At 47.6% G+C, this 21587-nt stretch overlaps 4 protein-coding genes across 4 annotated transcripts in view; 3 read left to right on the top strand and 1 right to left on the bottom strand.

Moving 5' to 3' along the window:
* The first annotated feature begins 2142 nt into the window (after positions 1-2142).
* On the top strand, positions 2143-2909 carry SARC_01755 (hypothetical protein). Its single transcript, XM_014304523.1, has one exon. It carries the CDS (start codon positions 2244-2246, stop codon positions 2571-2573), a length of 330 nt encoding a protein of 109 aa, XP_014159998.1. The 5' UTR covers positions 2143-2243; the 3' UTR covers positions 2574-2909.
* A 59-nt stretch (positions 2910-2968) lies between these two features.
* SARC_01754 (hypothetical protein) lies at positions 2969-3448 on the top strand (the record flags this gene model as incomplete). Its single annotated transcript, XM_014304522.1, has 1 exon — positions 2969-3448. The coding sequence occupies one exon, from the start codon at positions 2969-2971 to the stop codon at positions 3446-3448; it is 480 nt and encodes a 159-aa protein (XP_014159997.1).
* A 10810-nt stretch (positions 3449-14258) lies between these two features.
* SARC_01752 (hypothetical protein) overlaps positions 14259-21587 on the bottom strand; it is an 11165-nt gene continuing 3836 nt past the window's right edge. The window contains exons 5-11 of the mRNA XM_014304520.1: positions 21204-21365; positions 20693-20901; positions 19699-19991; positions 19093-19268; positions 18686-18759; positions 17381-17449; positions 14259-16772 (exon numbers count right to left, since the gene is read on the bottom strand). Coding sequence (XP_014159995.1) covers positions 16601-16772; positions 17381-17449; positions 18686-18759; positions 19093-19268; positions 19699-19991; positions 20693-20901; positions 21204-21365 — 1155 coding nt within the window. The 3' untranslated portion in view covers positions 14259-16600. The remainder of the gene's footprint in view (positions 16773-17380; positions 17450-18685; positions 18760-19092; positions 19269-19698; positions 19992-20692; positions 20902-21203; positions 21366-21587) is intronic.
* SARC_01753 (hypothetical protein) lies at positions 14260-15517 on the top strand. Its single transcript, XM_014304521.1, has one exon. The coding sequence runs from the start codon at positions 14383-14385 to the stop codon at positions 15265-15267; it is 885 nt and encodes a 294-aa protein (XP_014159996.1). The 5' UTR covers positions 14260-14382; the 3' UTR covers positions 15268-15517.

Genomic DNA, 21587 nt, shown 5'->3' with positions numbered 1-21587 from the left:
TGTAGGGTCAAACGACTGCATTAAAGCAGAAATCCATTGCTGAGGAGAGATATCATTCGTCTCCAGCATGACCTTAAACGCATTAAGCTACGGGTTAGCGTGCCAAGGTCATGGTTGTTTATAAACTCGACCTGCTTGCTGTTGGCATCCCAGTTCGACTTAAGTCGACTGATCTGTCCCTTGTACTTCTGGTTATCCCGGTGGTGTTGTCCACGTTGGGCCTGAAGTAGCTGATCGATGCGTTTCTACTTGATCGCGATCATATTAGCAAAATATGATACGTCATCGGCACGGTGCTCATCGTGGGCGATTTCCATCTTAATGGTGTAATCGTCGACCGATTTATTAAGTTCGGTCACCTCGTCTGAGTGAAAATTCTCTGCGGGTTGATGTAAGACGGTGCGATCGAAGCGATTAAATTCGACATCGTTAACACTTTTACGGGAGTGTGTAATACCCCGTGTAAAGTCCATGGTCGAGGCCTTTCGGTGCTCTGTTCCTTGGATAGTCGTTGGTATTATAATCTTGGGTGATTCATGTGTCTGGATGAAATACCCAGTCTTAACTGGTTTCCGACGATTGTCATCCCAGTTGGGTAAAGGTGGCGGAGTGTTTCTACCTGCCTCTGGGTCTATAATACCCTCAAGGACAGGCGACTCATGGCCGGGTGAAAGAACAGGCGAATAAAGTTCCTGTCTGGGTCAACTGCCACAGGTTTGGCGCTCAGGTCCTTACGCTTTTCGGGCGTAATTACCTGTCGACGTTCTGTTCAATTCTGTAGGGCTTCAGTAGTGCCCGGAGAAACATGCTCGCGTAAGTGCTGTGCGTGTTTTCCTGATCCATACATTCGATCTACATGTTCAACAGTCATGCCTTTCATAAGGGCGGCTAACTGATTCTTAAGATCAGTGTTTTCAGTAGTTAACTTACTTATGCGCGTTGGCTCAGTGGTCTCGAACCTAGATTCGGGTTTGCCACTTGAGCTTGCCTCCTCTTCTGGTTCCGGTATAGGTACCTTCTGAGATTCCTCTTTGTCCCCTATAATTGGGGACTTTTCTTTCTGAGTTTCGTCAGAAGAATTGGTTGGGGCGTCATGAGACGTGTCCCTTGTCTCACTTCTTGGCTTCGTAAATGCGAATTTCGAAGTTGAGGCAATAGTTGGCCCTCGGGCTCTATCTGTAGGAGTAGTCTCCTTAATCGAAGTGGCTACATCCTTATCCGAAGCATTGCCCTGACTATTATTGATGGAGACAAGTGCTTCGGCTACGGTGCGGTTAAACGCATGGCAGCAGCGGCGGTTGCTTCTGTGGCAGCGCTAGCGGCTTCTCTCTCCATCTTCTTACGTTCGGCCTTGCGTTTCTTTGCAGACGTATTGTCTTTCTTTGTCATAATCATAACTTATGACTTCAGTCTTATTCTCTTAAGAAATGATGTGCTTAGGAAAAAAAACGTGGTAGTTATCTACCTTTACGTTTAAGTAGTCTAAGTAGTTAATATCTTTGCTAATTTTAAAATGTGTAAGTTTCGGTCTATTAAGGCGATATTAACGCCTTAGAGTAAATAAATGCTTAGGTTAAGTCTAAGCATATCAAAATCCAAAAGTACATAGACGAAATGAGTCTTTTAGTAAAGTTAGGCATGCCTCGTGAAAACAGCAATATTCTGAGAGATTGTGAGGCTGAGACATTGCCTATATATAATCCTCCCAGTATTGTTTTCGCTGAAGGGATTTTATTTAGTGTTTTGTTGTCGCTCTATTAGAAACTATGGTATGTTCTGTTGGGGCGAATCCGAGATACTCATAAAATCCTATCTTTAGAAAAAAAGAAAAGAAAAGAAAAATACTCTTGATGTCCATAGTTATTGTCTTAACCAATAACTTGCCACTTATGAAGAATTACCGACTTAGCCTTCATCAGACTGGCACATCTGGTTGGCTGAACGGAGGATAAACTAAGCAACGCTAACAGTCCTTAGAAAACTATGTTGGGTTGAGCCATCTCGCTACCGAGGTATACAGATATAAATAGATTTGGAAGGTAAATATAGTTCTATTAATAGAACTAGACCACATCCTATATTTGGTATTTTACTCGGGCCTTTTAATGGCCATGTCTAAATATCTGATATGTAAAATGGAAAAGGTATTTAATTAATAGAACCCGTAACAATTTAAGAGTTTACGTACCTTTAAGAGTACGTTTTACGTACTATTAAGAGTACGTTTATATTACAAGATTCTAATGTGGAGGCCCGGCTTTACACATACAGGCGAGTGGCACGCTTTTAATGAACACCTGGGACCCCCACCCGTAAAAGAGGTGACGGACCAGATGCTCGAGGACCACTTAGCTGAGTGTGCGGCGGCTGACTGTACGTCTGTCCGCGCATTTCTGTGCCCCCTCGTCTCGGACACCTACTATGGGTCCAAGATATTTGCCGTCCTCCGCAGAAATCAAGACGTGCATACACGCCAGCTGAGCTTCTTTGATGAAGCTTCGTCGGAAAGGGAACAGTCCGCGTTTAACTCGCTGCACAAGTTCGCCGGCTTTGCCCGACGGCATCATTCCTAGAGGACTCGAACCTCCGCGGCTACTCTAACTCACACGCCGCGGACTACGCCCAATGCGAGCGCCGTGAGCGTGAGCAGTTTAACAAAGGGCGAGACTACGAGCGCCGTAAGGCCCACCCCTCGCGGGACCCATAGTCAACTGCCAAGTCAACACTTTATCCGTCCTGTGCTATGCCGATAATGGCGCGATCCCTAACCTGATATTGAAACAGTTAGTGATAGACGAAGGATTAGAAACTCAGGCAATTAGTCCTGTCTTTATGAAGTCTTTTGGTGGAGCGACTATGGTCCCACCCAATAAACAATGTACATTACCCATTTTGCTTGAAGTTTACGATGAACGCGACCGTAAAACTTATTTTGCCACCCAAGATGTCACTTTCCTCGTGACGGACGATGTCCCCATGGACTGACACATCCTCTTCGGGCTTTTTGCTCAACAGCAGCCTCTTATCCGGACGTGGTGGGCCATTATCAGGGCGCCCGCCTGCCTTCGGCCTAAAAGTGCAACGTCCACCACCAGCGGCCGCCTTCGTGGGTCCCTTAATCCCGAAGCTGGTCAATCAGGTCGCCAAGATGGAGTTCATGAGACGCTGCAGAGACGCCCCTGGCACCCTGGAGCAATATGATTTCCGGGGGCTAGAAGCCCTCGCAGCCAGGCTCCAGAAGACCCCGGTGCAGCTCGCCGCCTTTATGGCCAAATACAACCGCCTTGCTTACGATAAAAAAAAACATAATTTCATCGAGAGCGTGGAAGTTGATATCCGCCTTAAGCCAGGAGCCACCCCCCGTCGCATAGTTTACAAACAGCGCAACCTTAAACTAGTGGCGTGGGAGGCCGAAATATTTGAGCCGACTATAAGCGAGGTCTTATAGAACCTGGCGATTTATTCAGCAAGATACTATCCTCCGCGGTGCTGGCCCGCAAAAACCCGCAGGTCGAACCACAGTCAGCCAAAGACATCCGATACTGTCTTGACTACGCGGTCGCCAACGAAAACTTTGACGTAGACCCCTATCCAATGCATACAGAGAAAGAGTGCTTAGGCCATCTGCGCAGTGCTGACATCCGGTTCTGTGTCGACATGGCGTGCAGCTTCAACCAGATGAAGTACACACAGCGCTCACGTGGCTACCTCACGTGGATTACCTCCGAAGATCAGATCTGGCAGCCTATCACAGGCGTGTTCGGCGCAAAGATGATGACCTTTATCCTGAAACAACTGCTGGATCATTTCTTCCGCGACATGCGAAAGCAGCTCATCCACTTTGTTGATGATGGTGGCATGAGTGACTCAGGCCCGACGCACGATGCTGATCACTGGGTCACCCTCACGCGTTACGCCGATATAGCCTGGCGGCACAACATCCGCCTGCGCCCTTCAAAGACCAGACTGGCAGTCCTCCGCCACATGTCAATTATATACTACGGCCGATTATGTATCGATTGTTATAGCACCATCACAGGGGAGCGTAGCGAGGCCATCCGACACTTAGCCCCGCCAGCAGACCGGGACGCCTTCCAAAGGTTTTGCGCCACCATGAACTGGTGGTCAGCTTACGTCCCTAACCTGGCGGTGCTCCTCTCGCCCCTTACTGACCTCCTGGCCAATGGCCGCAAGTTCAATTTCACGGCGGCCTACCTAGCGTCCTTTCGGGCAGTGATGTCTGCCATCTCGGATACGGGCATGCTCGTGACCCCGAAACCAGAGCACCACCTGCACTATTTCGCGGACGCCTGCCAAATAGGGCTGGGTTCCGCGCTTTTCACTCGCTTACTACGCCCAGGGGGAAACCCGCGGCTTCCCCCCCCCAACTGGAAGCAACCCCACACACAGAAAACAATCGAGGCCTACACCAAGGCGGAGCAAGAGGCTGAACGCCAGTACCTCGCTTCTCTTGGCCCACTCGGATAACCAACTCTCCGAGGCTATAGCCCTTAGCAAGGCTATTACAGAGCGCACCCCAGCACCACCAGACAAGGCACCAACTCCAACCGAGCCTACCCCGTCGCGACCCACCAACGCCCCCAGCCCCCCCCCCCCCCCCCCCAACCAAGAAACGTCATGTCGACCCTTCTGTCTACCTGGCATGTAGAGAGATGCTCCACCGCTTCAATGCTCGGCGCCTCTCCTGCCCTCAGCAGCTATTCCATGACAAGGATGTCACACCTCTCTGCGACCCGCGCCTGCACGGGTACACCATTAACGGAATAGACCGCCTCTGGCCAGTGTTGGAACATATATTTGCTAACGAAGTAAGTTTATTATCTTATTACATATTGGCTATATAGTATAATAATTTCCATGTGCCTTTTTAAGATATTCTTACAATTATTCGGCCAAAATATAAGCCGTAATATACTTTGGGCGTACAGGGTTTTTAGGGTTTGAGTCTTATAAATTCGTCTCAACACTCTCCTGAATTTGGAAGCGAAAGGACAGTGTGTATACATAGTTGTGTATGTGTTGAGTACTCTACTAGGGTAGTGGTAGCAACATGTAGACTTGCTCTCCTCAGACTGCATTAAGGCTAGAAAAACTGTAAAAGGAAGAGAGAAAAAAGGGGAAGGGGGTGGCGGGGCAATGGGCTGGGGCTTCATTGGGCGGTGGCAGCGAATTGGGAAAGTAATAGAAGGTTGGTGGTGGCGTCTGGGGCCGAAAGCGTTGGGGGCGAGCATGAGCTGGGAGGAAAACAGAGAAGAGGGAGGAGTCTAGGTGATGGTCGACCAGTCGGGGGGTTGTGCACGTTGTGTGCGTGTGTGTATAGGTACGTGGATGTAGCGATGTTACGGCTAGTGGGTCTAGCGTAAGTAGGGCTGGTGTCTAGATTGATAGGAGCGCAGATAGAGTAAGGAGGGGTGGTGAATGGATCAAGACAGGGCGGATGGCAGTGATCATCGATCGGGTGGAGCTCTCCTGAAGGTATAGCGATGTTGTAGGTTAGAATGATAGTGTGTTGGTAATGTGTGTACGGTTGTTGTCGGACGCGTGTGCCAGTGCTGCAACAATGGAAGGTTGATCAGGGTCGGGGACGGCGGGGAATGAGTAAGATGTATGTTTAAGAGTGGGCGGGTCGAGGAAGGTTCTTAGTCAAGGTGTCTGCGATGTTATCGGCAGTGTTAATGTATTCGGTAGCGATGACACCTTGGTCTTGGAGGTTACGAATATGGTGAACGAGAATATTGACATGCTTCAACTGCTTAGGGGTGCCCGAGTTAGTGATTACATGTACGGCGGATTGGTTATCGCAGTAGAAATCAGTGGGGACATCGGGGGTAAAGCCAAGCTTAGTTAGGGAGTTGCGGAGCCACTGTATGTGTTTAGCGGCTTCACTGGCAGCAAAGTATTCGGCTTCAGCAGTGCTAGTGCTGACAGTCTTTTGGCGCTTATTTTTCCAAACCACGGATGTGCCACATACGCGAATGACGTAGCCGTTGGTGGAGCGAGCCACATATGCGAATGACGTAGCCGTTGGTGGAGCGAGCCACATATGCGAATGACGTAGCCGTTGGTGGAGCGACGGGTTGTGAGACAGCTGGCGTAGTCGGAATCAGCGTAGGCGTCAGTGGAGAGTAGTTGGGGCGTCTTACTGTACGTGAGGCCATGCGTGGGGTTGGTTCGTAGATAGCGGAGGACGCGACACGCAGCGAGCCAGTGATCTTCGCTAGGGTTGGAAAGGAAGCGCGAGAGATTGTTGATGGCTAAGGTGATATCGATGCGCGTTAGGATAGAGAGGTAGAGGAGGGTGCCGACAAGTTCGCGGTATGGGTAGTCAAAGGGAGGGCCGTCGTGTTCAACGAGAGGGGTGATCGGAAGGGGGGAGTTGACCGGATGAGCGGAATCAATGTCGAAGTGTTCGACGGCCTCATTTATGTACAAGGTTTGGACGATGCTGGTGGAATCAGTGTTTGTGATGATGCAACAGCCAAGGAGCCAGGTGGGTTCGCCGAGGACGGATCAGTCGAATTCCGAAAGAAGTTGCGTTTTGAAGTGTTCAACATCGGCTCGAGTGAAACCACTGATGGTGATATCGTCAACGTAGATAAAAAGGTGCAGCTGTATGAGGGTGGCGGATGGTAAACATGCAGCGGTCTGTATGTGCCTGGTGGAAGCCGAATTGAAGGAGCTTAGACTGTATAAGGTAGAACCAAAGCTTTCCGGATTGTTTGAGACCGTATAGCAATTTCTTGAGCTCAATGGTGTTGGCCGTAGAGATGCCTATTTGGTCGGAGCCGGCGGGCGGTTTCATAAAGATAGGATGGTCAAGGTCAGCGTGAAGGAATGCGGTGTTGACGTCCATCTGCTCGGTGTGCCAGCCCTTGTTGGCAGCGACAGCATGGAGTGTGCGGAGGGATTCATGGGTGCAGGTGGGTGCATATGAAGTTGATATCTTTGGTTTGCGTGAAGCCACGGGCAACGAGACGAGCTTTATACTCGTCGATAATTCCATTGATCATCTTGATTTTGAAGACCCATTTAGACGTCACAGTGAGGACGTCAGCAGGAAGGTCGGCCGTGTCGTGGAGGATGAAAGTGTGAAAGTGCCAGTCTTGCGAAGGCTGTTCATCTCGGACTTGATGGCTGCTCGCCAGAGATCGGCTTCCGGGCTGTTGAGGGCCTGTTTGATAAAGATAGGGGTGATGGGTTGATTCTGCACAGCCTCACATAGAGCGTGAACGCGAGAGCGAACGGTATCGTATTTACGTTAGTCCGACAGTTACTTGCGGGTAAGGCGAAGACGGTATTTGTCAGGGTCCGGAGATCAGAGATGTGGGTGGTGTCGAGGGAGTCGTCGAGAAGAAGGTTTCGGAGCTCGCAATTTCGGGGACGGTTGGCGATGTGTAGCTGTAGCTTGTCGTTGCAAGAGCCGAGGATACGGTCTTGGTCCTGGCGAGCAGTAGAGGCTTGCAGAAGCTTAGCCTGTTGCTGATTTTAAAAGTCGGCGGTAGTGGCGCGAGCTTTGAGGGCACGGCGGTCGTCAGAGGATTGGGTGCGAGGGTAGGCAACACGGTCACGAGCGATGCGGAGCAGGGTCTGAAGGTCTTGAGGGGGATTATTAGTTGCGGGGTGGTTGGGAGGGTCACATGGCTGGGGTGATTCGACAACGTAGCATGGCGAAGAGTCCTGAGTGTTGGGGACGTCGCATGGTGGAGAAGCCGGAGTGTCACAGGTTTTGGACGGTGACAGGGAGATGATGGTGGTAAGTGAGGTAACGACGACAGGCATGGTATCGCGATATATGTCAATGACGGAGAGCTGTTCCGGCGTAAAATATGGCTTAGATTCGGTGCCGACGTTGTGCCACAAGAGAAAGATGCCCTCATTGAATTAGACATGTCGGGAGGTCATGGTGTACCCAGTGTCCACGTTAAGCATCGATATTTGTCGGCGTGCGTAGGGAAGGGGTCATGTGTGATGAGGATGCCGACACGGCATTTGAGACGGAGCTTGTCTGTTTTGCCGTGATCATAGCTAAGGGTCATGCAACCGTATACGCGGGGGGCCTTGACGAAGGCAGTAGCGAGGCGATTAAAGAAGCCTTCGTAAGGGTTGAGTCCCTTGGGGTTGGAAGCACGGGGAGAGATGTTGCGGATGTGGGACGCATGGGATTTGACCTCAGCCCACATGTGAGACGGTTGGAGAGCCTGGGCGACCATACAAAGTGCAATGTTTATGTTGGTCTGTTGCACGCGTTCGACACCATCGTGTTTGGCGGAATCACCGGTGGGGTTGTAAAGTATCTGCACATGGGCGCGATGATTGACGCGTTTGAATTCGGTGGCTCGGTGGCAACAAATTTGCCACCACGGTCGGCAATGATGGTGCGAAGGCGATCGCGACCCTGTACTTTGATGTATGTGTAGAAATGGTCTAGGACGAGGTGGGCGTTGCTTTTGACGCGAAGGTGTTCCTGATATTCAAGGCCGGTGCAGCGTTCAAAGATGCGGATAGTGTATGCATGGCCAACGTAGCTCTGTTCAAATTTTCCTTCACGATCGACCTGCAACTCGGCGCCAATGGCAGGGAGGGTGCGGGGCTTGTTGCTGACGGAAAATTTGTGCATTTTGCCAGTGGCACATGCGACACAAGAGCATGCGGGGGAGCCTGTGTGGAGGAGCTGCAGGGATGGGGACGGCATGAGCCTGAGGACCGAAAATGACGACACCAGTATAGAGCCAGTTGGGAGTGGTGACAAAGTCTTCGGTGCCGTCGGGTTAGCGGCGTAGAAACGTGTGGGGAAAAGATGAGATGATTTCGACGTGCGACTAAAGATGGGATATGAGAGTGGGCCACCAAGCAACTTTAGGTTTGATAGGGAATAGCCAGATCATGCGGCCTTGGTCACGTTCGAGTTTGGCGGTACCGCGTGGGAAGTCTTTCCAGGGGAGGTTACCGTAGAGGCGCTTGGTAGGCTGGCGCCAGTTCTACTTGTAAGCGTCGTGAAGGGGGATCCCCTTGTCGGTGTGGTCAAGGGTGCAGTAGGTGGGGGCTTGGTGGTTGTGTTGAGTAGCGAACATGTCGATATCAACGGGACCGAAGACCTGTGTAACGTGCTTGTCGAAGAGTGTGGGGTGGAGTTGATAGTCGTCGCAGTAGGTAAGCGGCGGAGGGATGGGGATATTGTGGGTGTGGGCGATGGACTTCCCCATATTTATTTTTCACGACGGACCTTTGATTCAAATTTTCGCCTCCGAAACGTAAATCTCGGTGACCAGTAGGTCACCAGTGTAGAACTGAATACCACTTTCAAAAAAACCCACAGAACACACCAAAACGTTGACTTGAAATTTGGATTTTCAGTCAAAAATAAATAAACTATCCAGTAGGGAGTCTGGGGACCCACAGTCCCACAGTTCCACAGTCCCACATCCGCGAAAAATGTCGGGCCAGGCCGAATCCCCAATTGAGACGTTCGTCCCCAACGACTCCTTACCCAATGACCAATGGAAATTGGACATACAAAAATCTATCACAAACCTCTCTGCCCAGGTCAGTACTCTACAGGCCAATCTCAATCAAATTTTGGGACCGGCTCTAACAACCCCGAACAATGATGGGCCAATCTCCAAGGAGCCTTTGACTGATGACCAATGGAAATCAACCATACACCAAACGCTCACTAACCTCTGTGCAAAAACAACCAACCTTGAATCAGAACTCCGGGACCTTAAATCCCAAACCCGTGCACCTATAGATGAAGACACACCCGACACTTTCCGAGTTGGCTCCACAAGCCCGCTTGCTCCGCCTGCAAAACGACCGCGGTCACAGGCGTCCAATAGCAGCAGTGAGCCTCCCAGCTACCGCTCAAAAGTGGACAAACCTGCAAAACCGAGCCCTAAAAAACGCCCGACCCCACCAGCTTCTCAGTCCCAATCGCAGCCGCCAGTACCCGAACACCTTTTGACGAAAATGGTGGGCCGCCCGATGCCGGACAAAACTCTTCATGAAATGGATGACATAACTCCGGTATGGCTCTTCTTCCGAGCAATTTTCCCTAACGGCAAGCCCCCATCCCAATCAGTATTTGAAAAATACTGGCATGACCAACCAGCCCTCAATCGCCACCACTTTCTCTGGTATCTTCCGTCTAAATCGGTATCTCAACCAAATCGCCGCGGAAGCTCCACCAGTTTCGTCCGCCTTTGTGTTCCTAGCAACTCTGTCGCCCAGGTGAAACGACATGCAGCACTTACGTGGAAATGGCAGCGCGATGAAAACATCGACCCCCGCTCCCAACAACATCCCGACGCTACGAAAGCAGCTTTAATTCACTATCTCCGCACCAAGCAGGAGGCCTGCTACACACATGAACGAGCGCCAAAAATTCTTGCCCGCAGCAGGGATGTACTACTGAGCCCACTTGTCACCTACACTAACGCAAACATCCTCCAATCTACAAGCAGCGCATGATGCAAACCTCTTCTCACTTAACCCGCGAATCCCGGTAAACGCTAAAGAATCAGCGCTATTATTTATTTCAAAAATGGCAAGTATGTATGATACAATGTATGAACATATGGTATGGCTCTCATAGTCGCTGTAGTGGTTCGGGAAAGATTGATGGGAAGAAGTGGTCAGTAAATTCCCGTTTGAAGCTTGGGCCAAGTGAGTCGACAATGGAAGATATGTGCTGAGTCAATTTGGGCCGGTGTTGACAAAACACTATTACTATCGAATGTTTCATATATTTGCTTGCTGAGAGTACCCACCTCTGTGGTACAGATCGGGTCTGCGCCGTGTAGTGCCGCGGAATGGGTTAGTGCAGGGTACGAAATACCGAGAAGGACCAGGTTATCCGTCATAATCCGGTCGAGAAGCGAGGATGGGGGTAAGCCAATGCCGCACCAGACCACGGATGAATTCGGTATGTGTTGGCTGGCCTGGATCGGAAGTATCATAGTCGGAACCAACAAGCGAGATGATTTGGTTTGAACCGATATTTGGAAGTAGTACTTCAACAGCGTGATTAGCCGGGGTATAGAGAACATCTGTTGATGAGTGAGGGACGGGTGAGGGTACGGTGGTTCTTCAACATGCTGGAGAAAAGATCCAAGGTGTTTGTGGAGGGTCCAGATACCGTGGAAGTCGTGTCACTCCTGTAATTGCTGAAGGAGGTCAGGGCCAATGAGCGGCAGTTTCGGGCCTACCAGGATGCGTCGAATCAGTTGTTGGATGCAGGTAAAGTGGCTGGTAGTGAACTTGTGGCTACCGGGGCAGACAGGGCAGAGACAGCCGTCGGTGCGGTAGTCAAGCAATGTGAACATGTACGTATTCGTTAAAATCATAGCACAAGAGCCGGCGTAGGGTAGGCCACTACTACTGAGAGTGGAGGCTGCAGTAGGCTTATGAATTATTTACGGCTTATGTACGTATTGAGGGGATATTTAATATTATTTCGAAACAAAATACCAGGGCCAAATATTTCCGAACCACACCTCACAGCCAGTCAGCCACAGACCACAAAGCCCACTCAAAGCCCACACTTATCCCATCAACCATGCCACAGCTTTTCCAAGCCAAGATGTGAAATAGCCAGCCGGCTATGTAGACGCCTGTGTTTACAAATTTGAAAATTAATGCGCACAACTACACAGCGCCAGGGCAGGTGCGCAGCCATCAAGCTCCGCACAAAGATGTATTGCTTTAGATTTCTGAACATTCTTTTTGTACAGAGACTAACTTCTCACAAGCTCACGTGATTCATATCTACTATTGCTGTCTCATCATGCCTGTATTTTTTTTTAAGCATCTCATAATGTATTTAATCCTTCAGTATTGAGCGAATGAGGCTGAAACTCGACCAATATCTCCGAATCGGGGCTATTCTCGGACTCTCCCCGTCAGGGTGTAAATACCTTGTTGATATATTTTCTTAACCTTTTATAGTCCAACCTTGTCTAATATAGAAAGCTATATCAACCTTTGAGAGATAATGACAACCATAACCATTTATACCTGTAATAAATGTAACGGACTTGGGGTCTATTTCCCATTTTCTACCTTAATATCCCGTCAAATTCACACCCCCACGCGCCACAAGCGATAACACGGGTGTCTTCGGAATTTATATTATTCAATTCGTTTCGTATATGTTTTTATCCTCACCTCTATTTCGATAGACAGTAAACATGGATGCCTTATTTGCACAGTCTGTACGTGGCCTCCTAAAAAGAGCACACAAGTATTGTTGACTTTGAAAGCATATTGTATAGTTCGGAATGTATAGCTATTTAATATATCCGGCACAGCCCGCCCCCACATAGATATTTCTGTTTTAAACTATGTTAAATAAACTAATATACAATATAAGTCAGTTATGATTTAGCAGTGGTAGCTTGTGTAAGAATGATCGGGAATGCCTCTTAGTACGAGCCCTATTATCCTCGATCACACAGGACGTACCTCTAGCTGTTCTTTATTGAATAATTTCCACTAGAATTATTAAGTGTTCATGACCACATTCCTAATTTGTAGATAGACATAAGAATGTAAATTACGTTAATACCCTAGCTAATACAAATAAAGATCCATCTGAAGAAAAGTTATTAAAAAAAAGAAGAGAAAGGCTTATTGGATTTGGAGAATGGCGGGAAGACCAAAATCTGTAAGTAGTAGTTCAGAGAATATAAAATTTAGTTTATAACATCCTACATCTATTGTCTCAAATAGGTCCAAGTAAATGTGAATTTAGAACGCTTTGGAAAATATTGGAAAAAGAACTTGTATTAAATTGGTTTAAATACAAATAAAAACCAATGTGTTATCTCATTTGATCTTGATATTTTAGACTGGCCGGAGGCCATATTTCTACAGTAACTGTATTCCGCGCTCGTGCATATGCCTTCTGATTATTGTACTCATATCGTGTTTTCGTAGTTGTATTGAGTTTTCGTGTACCTTTTCGTTTGGTTGATGGGATAGACTGTGTGTTGCTGCGAGTGTTGCTTGTATTTGCGCGCAGAGGTGTGTTGTCTGCTACTCATTGCATATATTTAGCTAGTTGTTGACCATTCTTATAAGCTCTGATTGATTGTGCAGGGAGATATGTTATATTCATTGCATCGAACGAATGATTCGCAATGAACCATCGAATTGTGTTTTTGCGATGGATTTGATCTCAAACATGGTTGCTGTAAGTCTTGCTATTTGTGAGTTGTGACACTGTCCCTCCAATTAAAAATATGACTGCCAGCGCTGCTGTTCATACTACTACTACTTACCGATACTCTGCGTCTCTTCTTGCGGAGTGCTTGTATTGATGGCAATAGAACATGTTTCATGTTATCTTCAGAATCAGATACATGGTTGTCAATTGACCCGTCATTTTACCCATTCTCACCGCCTTCTCCAGCCATTGCGACAGGTGATGTCAATTAGAGCCCATTTCGGTGGTGTCTCATAAACTATACTACCCCTCTCTAATCTCAGTCTAATACTGTCTACAAAGTAAGTGACTGTGACTGTGATCGCTAAGATGACGTGCAGTAAATGATGTAAACCTACTATATAACCTTACCACCACTATGTATGTACTAGCTACCACTGATAAACAAGTATATGAACTTAACAAGAAGTAAAAGGCCTAGGTAAGATAATCAGCGACCACTGTTAGGAGCCCTGCTAGTTCAATTGTTTGGTTAGTATGTGGTCAGTGTGTACAGTTGACAACTTAAATATGCTTGTGCACGCTACATACGCGTGCAAAATCAAATACAAACAAGTTGCTTGTCGTAAAGCACCTGTATTGTATTTATTTTTTTATTTATATTTGGTATTTCGTGTCCCAAAATGCCACTATGTGTAAGACTAGCTTAACTCAACTAATAAATTAGACTAGAACAGGTTTATTTATCTGATTTTTGAAATAAATAATATTATCCCTACGTCGGTGCACCATTCCGCGCCCGCGGTACATATGTACTAAATCAATTTTTTAGTATTCCCATTGCCGACAATTGATTTCGAGAATATTTTTAAAATTGAGATGATCAGAATGGCTAGTTTTAAATGAGTCAGCCATTTTCAGCAAAGTCAATGGTTACACAACCGGCTCAATTGCCAGAGATATTCACGAAGAATGTAATGCTTAAATCTTTAGAAGGTTTTTTAAAATTAGTCATACAGATTTGAAAATGTTTATTTACATCTCATTCCCGCTCTTGTGTGTTACAATGTGATAAAAAAGCTTATAGCTATACCACTATTTGCATATAAATTCAGCGTTGCACTTCATCACTACGAGTAGAGTTACACTTTCAATAAGTGACTACTACTTAAACCACGGAATACAAAGTATCTAGCAACATGCTTTGTAGAACATTGGCTGTATTCTTGGCGGTGGCCACGGCCTTCTCCTCGGGCACCTCTCTCAATCACCTCAGCAAGCGTCAAAGTACGGTGACTGGAGATACTGCACTACAGGGCAATCCGGTGTGTGCAATGGATGGGGAGACCTATGGTGAGGGTGAAACATGGACCACGACCTGCATGACATGTTTTTGTCAGGTTATCAAGGGTCACCCCGACCACGTGTGCTATTCTACCACACCATGTGTTGTGAAGACCTGTAAGGACGGTAAGCAGAAATATAAAGCACTTGGATCGTGTTGTGACGAGTGCATCTCCAATGAAGAATACTGCTCAATTACCAATCAAGGCTGCAACCCCAATACGGGTACACCAGTATGCTCGGCGTCCGGAATCACCTACCCCACCCAGTGCGCATTCACCAGGCAAAACTGTTTGGCTGGCCATGTAGATTCCATCGCACACGGAGGTGCTTGTGCGCAACCGACTACGAGTACTGCAGAAAACCAGCAAGAAAATACAACTACGACAACAACTGAAAGCTCCAGTGGTTCAAATGACAGTGTTTTGTTTATCAGTATTACTGTTCTATTAGTGTTGTGCCTCGTTGTGGTTCTGGCTGGAATAGCTTGGAAAAGGACCAAAAACGATGAAAAGCAGACTAGGCGTGAGCAGTTGTTCGGCGACAGGTATTCAAGCCACAGTGATAACTCGAGCTATGCGAGCTCTTTATCTGGAACAAATAGCACATATGGTAATTCGACAGTTAACATGGAGAGTATCATCGCTTCCTCGATGAAAGATGAAGTAGAGCCTGACCCTGTTATTGCAAACGATGAGCCACAAAAGACAGAAGAAGCAACAGTGACAGCTAGTATATAATGTTGTGGTGTTGCACATCAGGAGTTCAATATTACAAACCCAGACCGAGTGGTATCACTTCCTGCATCAAGCCAGGAAGCGAGGTAAAAAATTCAGTGTATCTGCATTTTCAAATATCCAATAAATTGTATGTAGTTTATTGCTAGGCTCGCAGCTAAAGTTGTGAAGTTTCAATAGTTACGCTAAGGCTATCTCGACGCGCGTCTGGCCCAGTTTTTTTTGGCTGTCGCGAGTTTGTTGGAGGGTTTGTAATTGGTTGCTTTGACCATGATTGCCTGCATAGGCCATGCAAAGTTATACTTAACACCATACAGTTTATTATTTGTGATGGATGCCACCTTTCCGTCTGTATCAAATGTGCATGTTGCATCATTTAACCAATGTTTTGTTATGTAGGCATCACCACAAGAAATAACCTCGGGTATCAAAAAAAGGTCATTAATTTGAGTTGAACCCGGTGCAGTATGATTCAGTTCCTGACACGGAGGGGGAGCGATGAAGACAGTTAATCTGTACTGATCAAATCACAGGTATTACGTGCGAGTACAATTTGAGCTACAACCATAAGCGAAACAGAGCTCTGCCTGTCATCTCCATCAGCCCTTGGTAATAGTTCAGTCTTGCATTGCAACCTTGACAAGCCACAACTGCAAGTGCGGATGGTTTACTACATCAGTAGGTTTGCATTCTGTCGATTCCAGTAAGGCATACAGAAGTAAGTCAGCAACGGGTACTGTGGTTCCAAGCAAACCCGATTTATCTTGTAGACCAGATGTCCAGCTTGTCCGATCAGGTGCTGGTTTTGTTAAGAATCGAGACAAAACGTTTGACATTAACCGGGTTTTACATTGATCTTCTCATCCTACAATCCTTCAAGCTACCGTCAAGAAACTTCAATCACCGCTGCAGGAGTCGTTTCAAAACGTCACAGGCTAGATATCTCAACCCGAGTTTTACTCCTAAGTGTTAGAAGAGCTGTCTCCTTTTTCTTGATGTCTAAAAAGGATGCATTGTTTTCACCTGGCTTCAACTACGGAAGGATCTCCTAGATATGTCATCCTGTGCCACAGTCAGTTATGGCATCTCTTGAATTCTGCACTACAACACAGCAATGCGGCACGCACCAGTGGGCCGCATGTAGCAGCTTCGAATCGCACAGATAAGTCGGCGAAACGTGAGACGGTGATAGCGAAGGCCGAATACGTCTCGGCAGGATACTGGGGCCATTGTGGGAAGGGTTATCTGGGAAGACTCTTCCATTGTTTGCAAACAGGTTGGATGCTTTTCACCCACATACCGCCACATACATCGGGACAGTCTGTTGATCACGGGTTTACAATATCCCTTGCCACACAGTTGGACAGCACAGCATAGCGGCACAGACCATTGTACCACGTGCATCAACTTCGTATTGCACAGGGATGTCATAGAGCCGTGAAACGGCGAGGACAAAGGCTCGCTCACTCCACTGGAAGCCACGGTGCTGCATACTTCGGAGGTATAGCCTGACCAGAAAAATGAGACCAGGTATATGGTCAATTGTATCAGAGCCATGGCAGGTTGGAGCAGTAGCATAAATTCAGTATGATATGGCTGTCCAAATAAATGGGACGATTGGTGTGGGTGTAGTACGGTATTCGCTATCTATTGCAGACGCAGCAGCGCGGAATAGCGTGAATGAAAATACCCCTTTGCAAGTATAGCTGCGGTTGTACTAACCGAGACCGTACGCAGCCAAAGCAAACGTTCCGTAGATACTAAACAAGTAGTGTGGAACAAACGACACAAATACATTGGCGATCGCGTACCTACAAACTACTGATGGTATATTGCAGATCTAATTATATAACTTCCTTTCATTTCATCACGCAACTAAACTTTCGCAGGATAGTTCAATTTGTGCTCTTCAGAGCGGACAACAGGCAGCGCGTTTCAATCAATGCCAATTAGGATGTCATTACCAATTAAACCATTTGTTAATCAAAACATGTCAATTAGAGTGCACATCTCAAACCACTGGACTACACTACTCAGAAGCTCAAATGTTGTAGAAAAAACAAAAACAAAATAAAAAAGGATACGAAAAGTGCGTTCACAGGGAATAGGTGCACACCTCTTTGTGTCCGATAATGACGCTTCCAAGAGTGTCACGAACAGAGTGTGATTGAGATCGGCGAAGAAACTGTCAAGGGCAGGGAAGAAGAAGTATACAGTCGATAAATGAATGATCTGCTGCCTAGTATTGTGAGGTGTCCTGCCCTCTGCCTTATTTCACAGGGCAGTCGACATGGTAGACGTTGCTCACCAGGCGAATATGTAGGTAACCACGATGGTATGGCCAATGTCGTTTACTGTGTAAGACGCATATTACTAGGCTTTACCCTCTGTCACGAGAACACTAAGCCCGTTTAGTAAGTTGGCAACCGATTCGAAAGTCGCAACTGATTTGAGACATGCGCGTGTCGTGCAATACCAGGATATTTATTGCGTTGAAACGCGTCCCATTAAATTCTATCATCGCCTGGCGAGCTCTACCCTGATATTCATTAGTTAGCAAATGCCTCATTCATTTGATTATATCTTACGCATGGCGAGCCAAACCGGATTACACATCAGTTCGCACAGCGTCCCACTCAATTAAATTGACGTTTATCGCTCCTAGATAGGAGACCCATAGTCGGATGTCCAAGACACTGTCCTGTGCGAAAGACACATACGCGAGGTACCACTGATCTGCCACGTGTACTTGTTGCATCTAAAGCCACAAGATGACCTGTGATGCGGTCTCCATGTGCCGTGTCAAACGGTTTGCAGGTATTGTGACAACGGAGCCCAACTACTGAGACGGTTACTATGTGTGAGGTGTACACGAACACGACGAGCGCATTGCGATAGTACCGTCTCTAAAGTGCAACGATTGTGTGCATTGCGAAAGTGCCATCTCTAAAGTACAGCAATTGTGTGCCGTTTAATACGGTGGGCTGTGTGTGAGACTTAAGCTTTGCATATGAGATACTACGCAGACTATGTGTCGAAAGGTAATGCACAACGCTAGCTTTGCACATGGGAATGCTACGTACAATACTGTTGTCAGGTATGTGAGAGAATGGTGGCATTCATCAGAGATCCGTTGTCATTGTGCCGTTGCAATTATACTGTCCTACGCGCAGAAGCCACACCACAAGACCTACCAATTTCAAACATTTCTACGGCTGGACGCAAATAAGCGTGTGATTGCACTCGCTTGCGAACTGTACGACTGACAGTCACTGTGACGATTAACATACACAGTCACACACACACACACAGACACACACACACATATATATATATATATAGCAGTTATGCCATATATACCAAGCGTCCCCATGCACTCTTCCGATTCCCGGCAACATACATGCACAGCAACGACACCTACCTGGTGTATAAACTCTTCTCCATGGATGTCTCTGGCTGCAGCCGATTCCGCCTGTCGACTGCGGTAATCGCTAGCTGTGAGTGTCAGAGGGAGTGGCTGATACATCAGATAAGCAATTGTACTGAATAAAAATAACTCTGATCCCTACAGCGTAATTCGGGGTGTAGCGAGATTGAGGCCCTAGATTGCAATGAGGTACAGATGCCTTTGTAAGGTTCGTACATATACCGCTGCGAACGTATCAAGCAGACTCGCCAAGCCCACTTATACAGCGAGAATAAGTCAGCAACAGTGACACATCAAATACGCCACCATGGGTCAAGCAGACGCACATGAGAGACTCCCAGGCATTAAAGGCAGACGCACTCAGTGGTTGTAGTCTTCCCCATGAACCAAGCCAAACATACGTTTTCAAATCGGATCACATCGGCAGACGACGGGTACAGCCCTACTGTGGCAGCCAATTCGGGCGAGACGTACTTTAGATCTCTATTCTCCAGGAAAACGTCGTAGCAGTTGTGTTTGTGCTCGAAGATCTTGTCCGTGGTGAATGCGATAAACCCGCCTCCTTCTTCGTCGTAGTCTGTTTGAATTTCCAAACGGAGGTGATTTGCCTGCTTTAGCTCACCTCAATGGGTCACATTCGGACATGCACACACACACATATATATACCCACACACACACACACACACATATATATATATTAAACACACAAACACACACACAAATTTTGTTGACTTGTACAATGATTGTTTATTCACAGCCGACAGAATACACAACCGATACGTCCAGACACGCGTGAAATCACTAGCTGACAAAGTGAGTGTCCATGCGCAAGCCACAGTGCACAGAGTCAAATGCGTCCACGCACACCCGCTCAAGTACATACACACAGGTCCATTGCGTACGCACACCCCGTCACAAGCTCGCACATACTCACCCCGACACCACACAGCCCCCTCGCAATTTGCACTCACGCCCATACTAGTCGGCCGAGATACACTGAACCTACCTGCCAGCTTATCAGCATCCGCTATTGACACATGGAACAAGGGTACCGTAGGCGGCGCTTGCGGCTGTATGTAAGCGTGTGCGCTAATAGTGGTTGTGTTGACGTCAATGCCTGTGCATGTGCGTGCGCCTGTACTGTATTGATGGTCCGGCCTTCCGCCGTGTGTACCGCTAGTCGAACTGGCTAAACCGGTATTGCGATCCAGCAGGGATGAACTTTCGACCGTGTCGGCTTTTGCGGAACTCTGGCTGGCCGCGGCGGTGTTCAGTGACGAGTTGCGAGACACACGGTAGCTACGGGTAAGGACGAGAGAAAACAGAACATCATAATGCGATACGCATGTCAGGTTTGGTCGAGTACTTGGGAACAATACTGAGCACAGGCAACATAGTAAGCCGGTATCATGCTCAACCCCAGATGTGAATAGAGACTACTCAGGTGGTCTGCATTACACCTCGTGTGGGAACGTTATGCTACAGATTACAGCCAGTTGATACACGTGCGAGTAGATGACGCCCAAAGTTGCGCTCTCCTTGTATTGGGTTTGTAACAATACCTTTCGGCTCTAAGAAATACCCTTCGACCTTAAGATGTGGCGGAGCCGGAGAAGCGGCGACAAAGCAGCTATTGCTGTAGATATATTTAAGACACTTCCGCATGTTTTTAATAACAGACGTTGTGGGTATAGACAGGATACTACACAATGTCACTTCCTAGTGTATGGTCATAGGTGCACATCACAGATACATACATGAAAGTAGACGCCCACACTTCCGCATTCACATCCGAGAGGCAGAGGGTGAATGGCACCGCTGGAAAATGTCACGAACACTGACCATGGCGGATGATCACATTCAATGTATACACAACAACCTCTCATGATCACCTTAGACCACCTGTACACACCAAACCTGTCAATACATCTCTTAACTATATGTCGGCAGACTCAAGTGTATCGTCTCAAAGTCAACTCAACATACACACATCGGCCTACCTCTGCCGAGCAGATCCCGGTTGTGACAGCATTTCCGGCTGTGTGCTGGAGACTGTCCGTGTGTGAAAGGTCTGGTTGACTAACACAGCCAGGGCTCGCACACGATTACATAGACCGGTGACGGGCGGGGGGCTCCATATCAGCACCCTCGCTCTGAGCAGCAACAGTTTCCACAGCACGAAGACGACGGGCCCATAGTACCGGATGCACTGAAGCGCATTAGACGTAGAGACCAGTTCGCAATGGATAACGCGAGGTGAGTGAGTGCATGCATGCCTGCACAGCCTTAGCGGGTGCTAGTGGATTGGCTGGCGTATGTACGTACACATAGCTGGCCCATTGCTCCCGAAAATTGGCTGTATCTGCATACCGTACGTTGCACAAGTCCCACATTCACACGGGTTATAAGTAAGACCCGTACTACGACGTACTGCAACCTGCCTGAGAGAAAATATCGCGCATCACACACCCCGACCTATATTAAATCATCACAAACTCATACGGCACATACCTTGGCGTACGCATGCTCTTGACTGTTGGGTGTCAGCCACAGTCGGTTGCGCCGTCGCGAGGGCTCTGGTGGGCAGCCAGGCGTGGCGGTGAGGGCTATGCCCTGGTCACTGGTTTCACTGCTGGTTTCTTCCACAAGGTCTGGCAAGGTGTCCTGGTCCGACTGCCCATGCGAAGAAGTGTAGATAGACATGTTTAAGTACTCGAGCACACCGTTCTGACAAGTAGATGAAGTACAACTCAGCCTACAGGGAGGAGTTCACATCGGTATCGGGCTAAAACTATATATATATATATATATATATATATATATATAATAACTACCTACCGTATATACACACAGTAGTGTCGTACCGTCCGTTCGGTCGTACAGGTAGTGTCTTAC

Source organism: Sphaeroforma arctica, assembly GCF_001186125.1.
Source record: "Sphaeroforma arctica JP610 unplaced genomic scaffold supercont1.72, whole genome shotgun sequence".
Classification (NCBI taxonomy): domain Eukaryota; class Ichthyosporea; order Ichthyophonida; genus Sphaeroforma; species Sphaeroforma arctica.
This window is presented reverse-complemented; position numbering and strand designations above follow the sequence as displayed.

What these genes read in the sequence shown, in the direction of transcription:
- SARC_01755 (XM_014304523.1), top strand. Translation starts at nt 2,244, where the DNA reads ATGTGGAGGCCCGGCTTTACACATACAGGCGAGTGGCACGCTTTTAAT.
- SARC_01753 (XM_014304521.1), top strand. Translation starts at nt 14,383, where the DNA reads ATGCTTTGTAGAACATTGGCTGTATTCTTGGCGGTGGCCACGGCCTTC.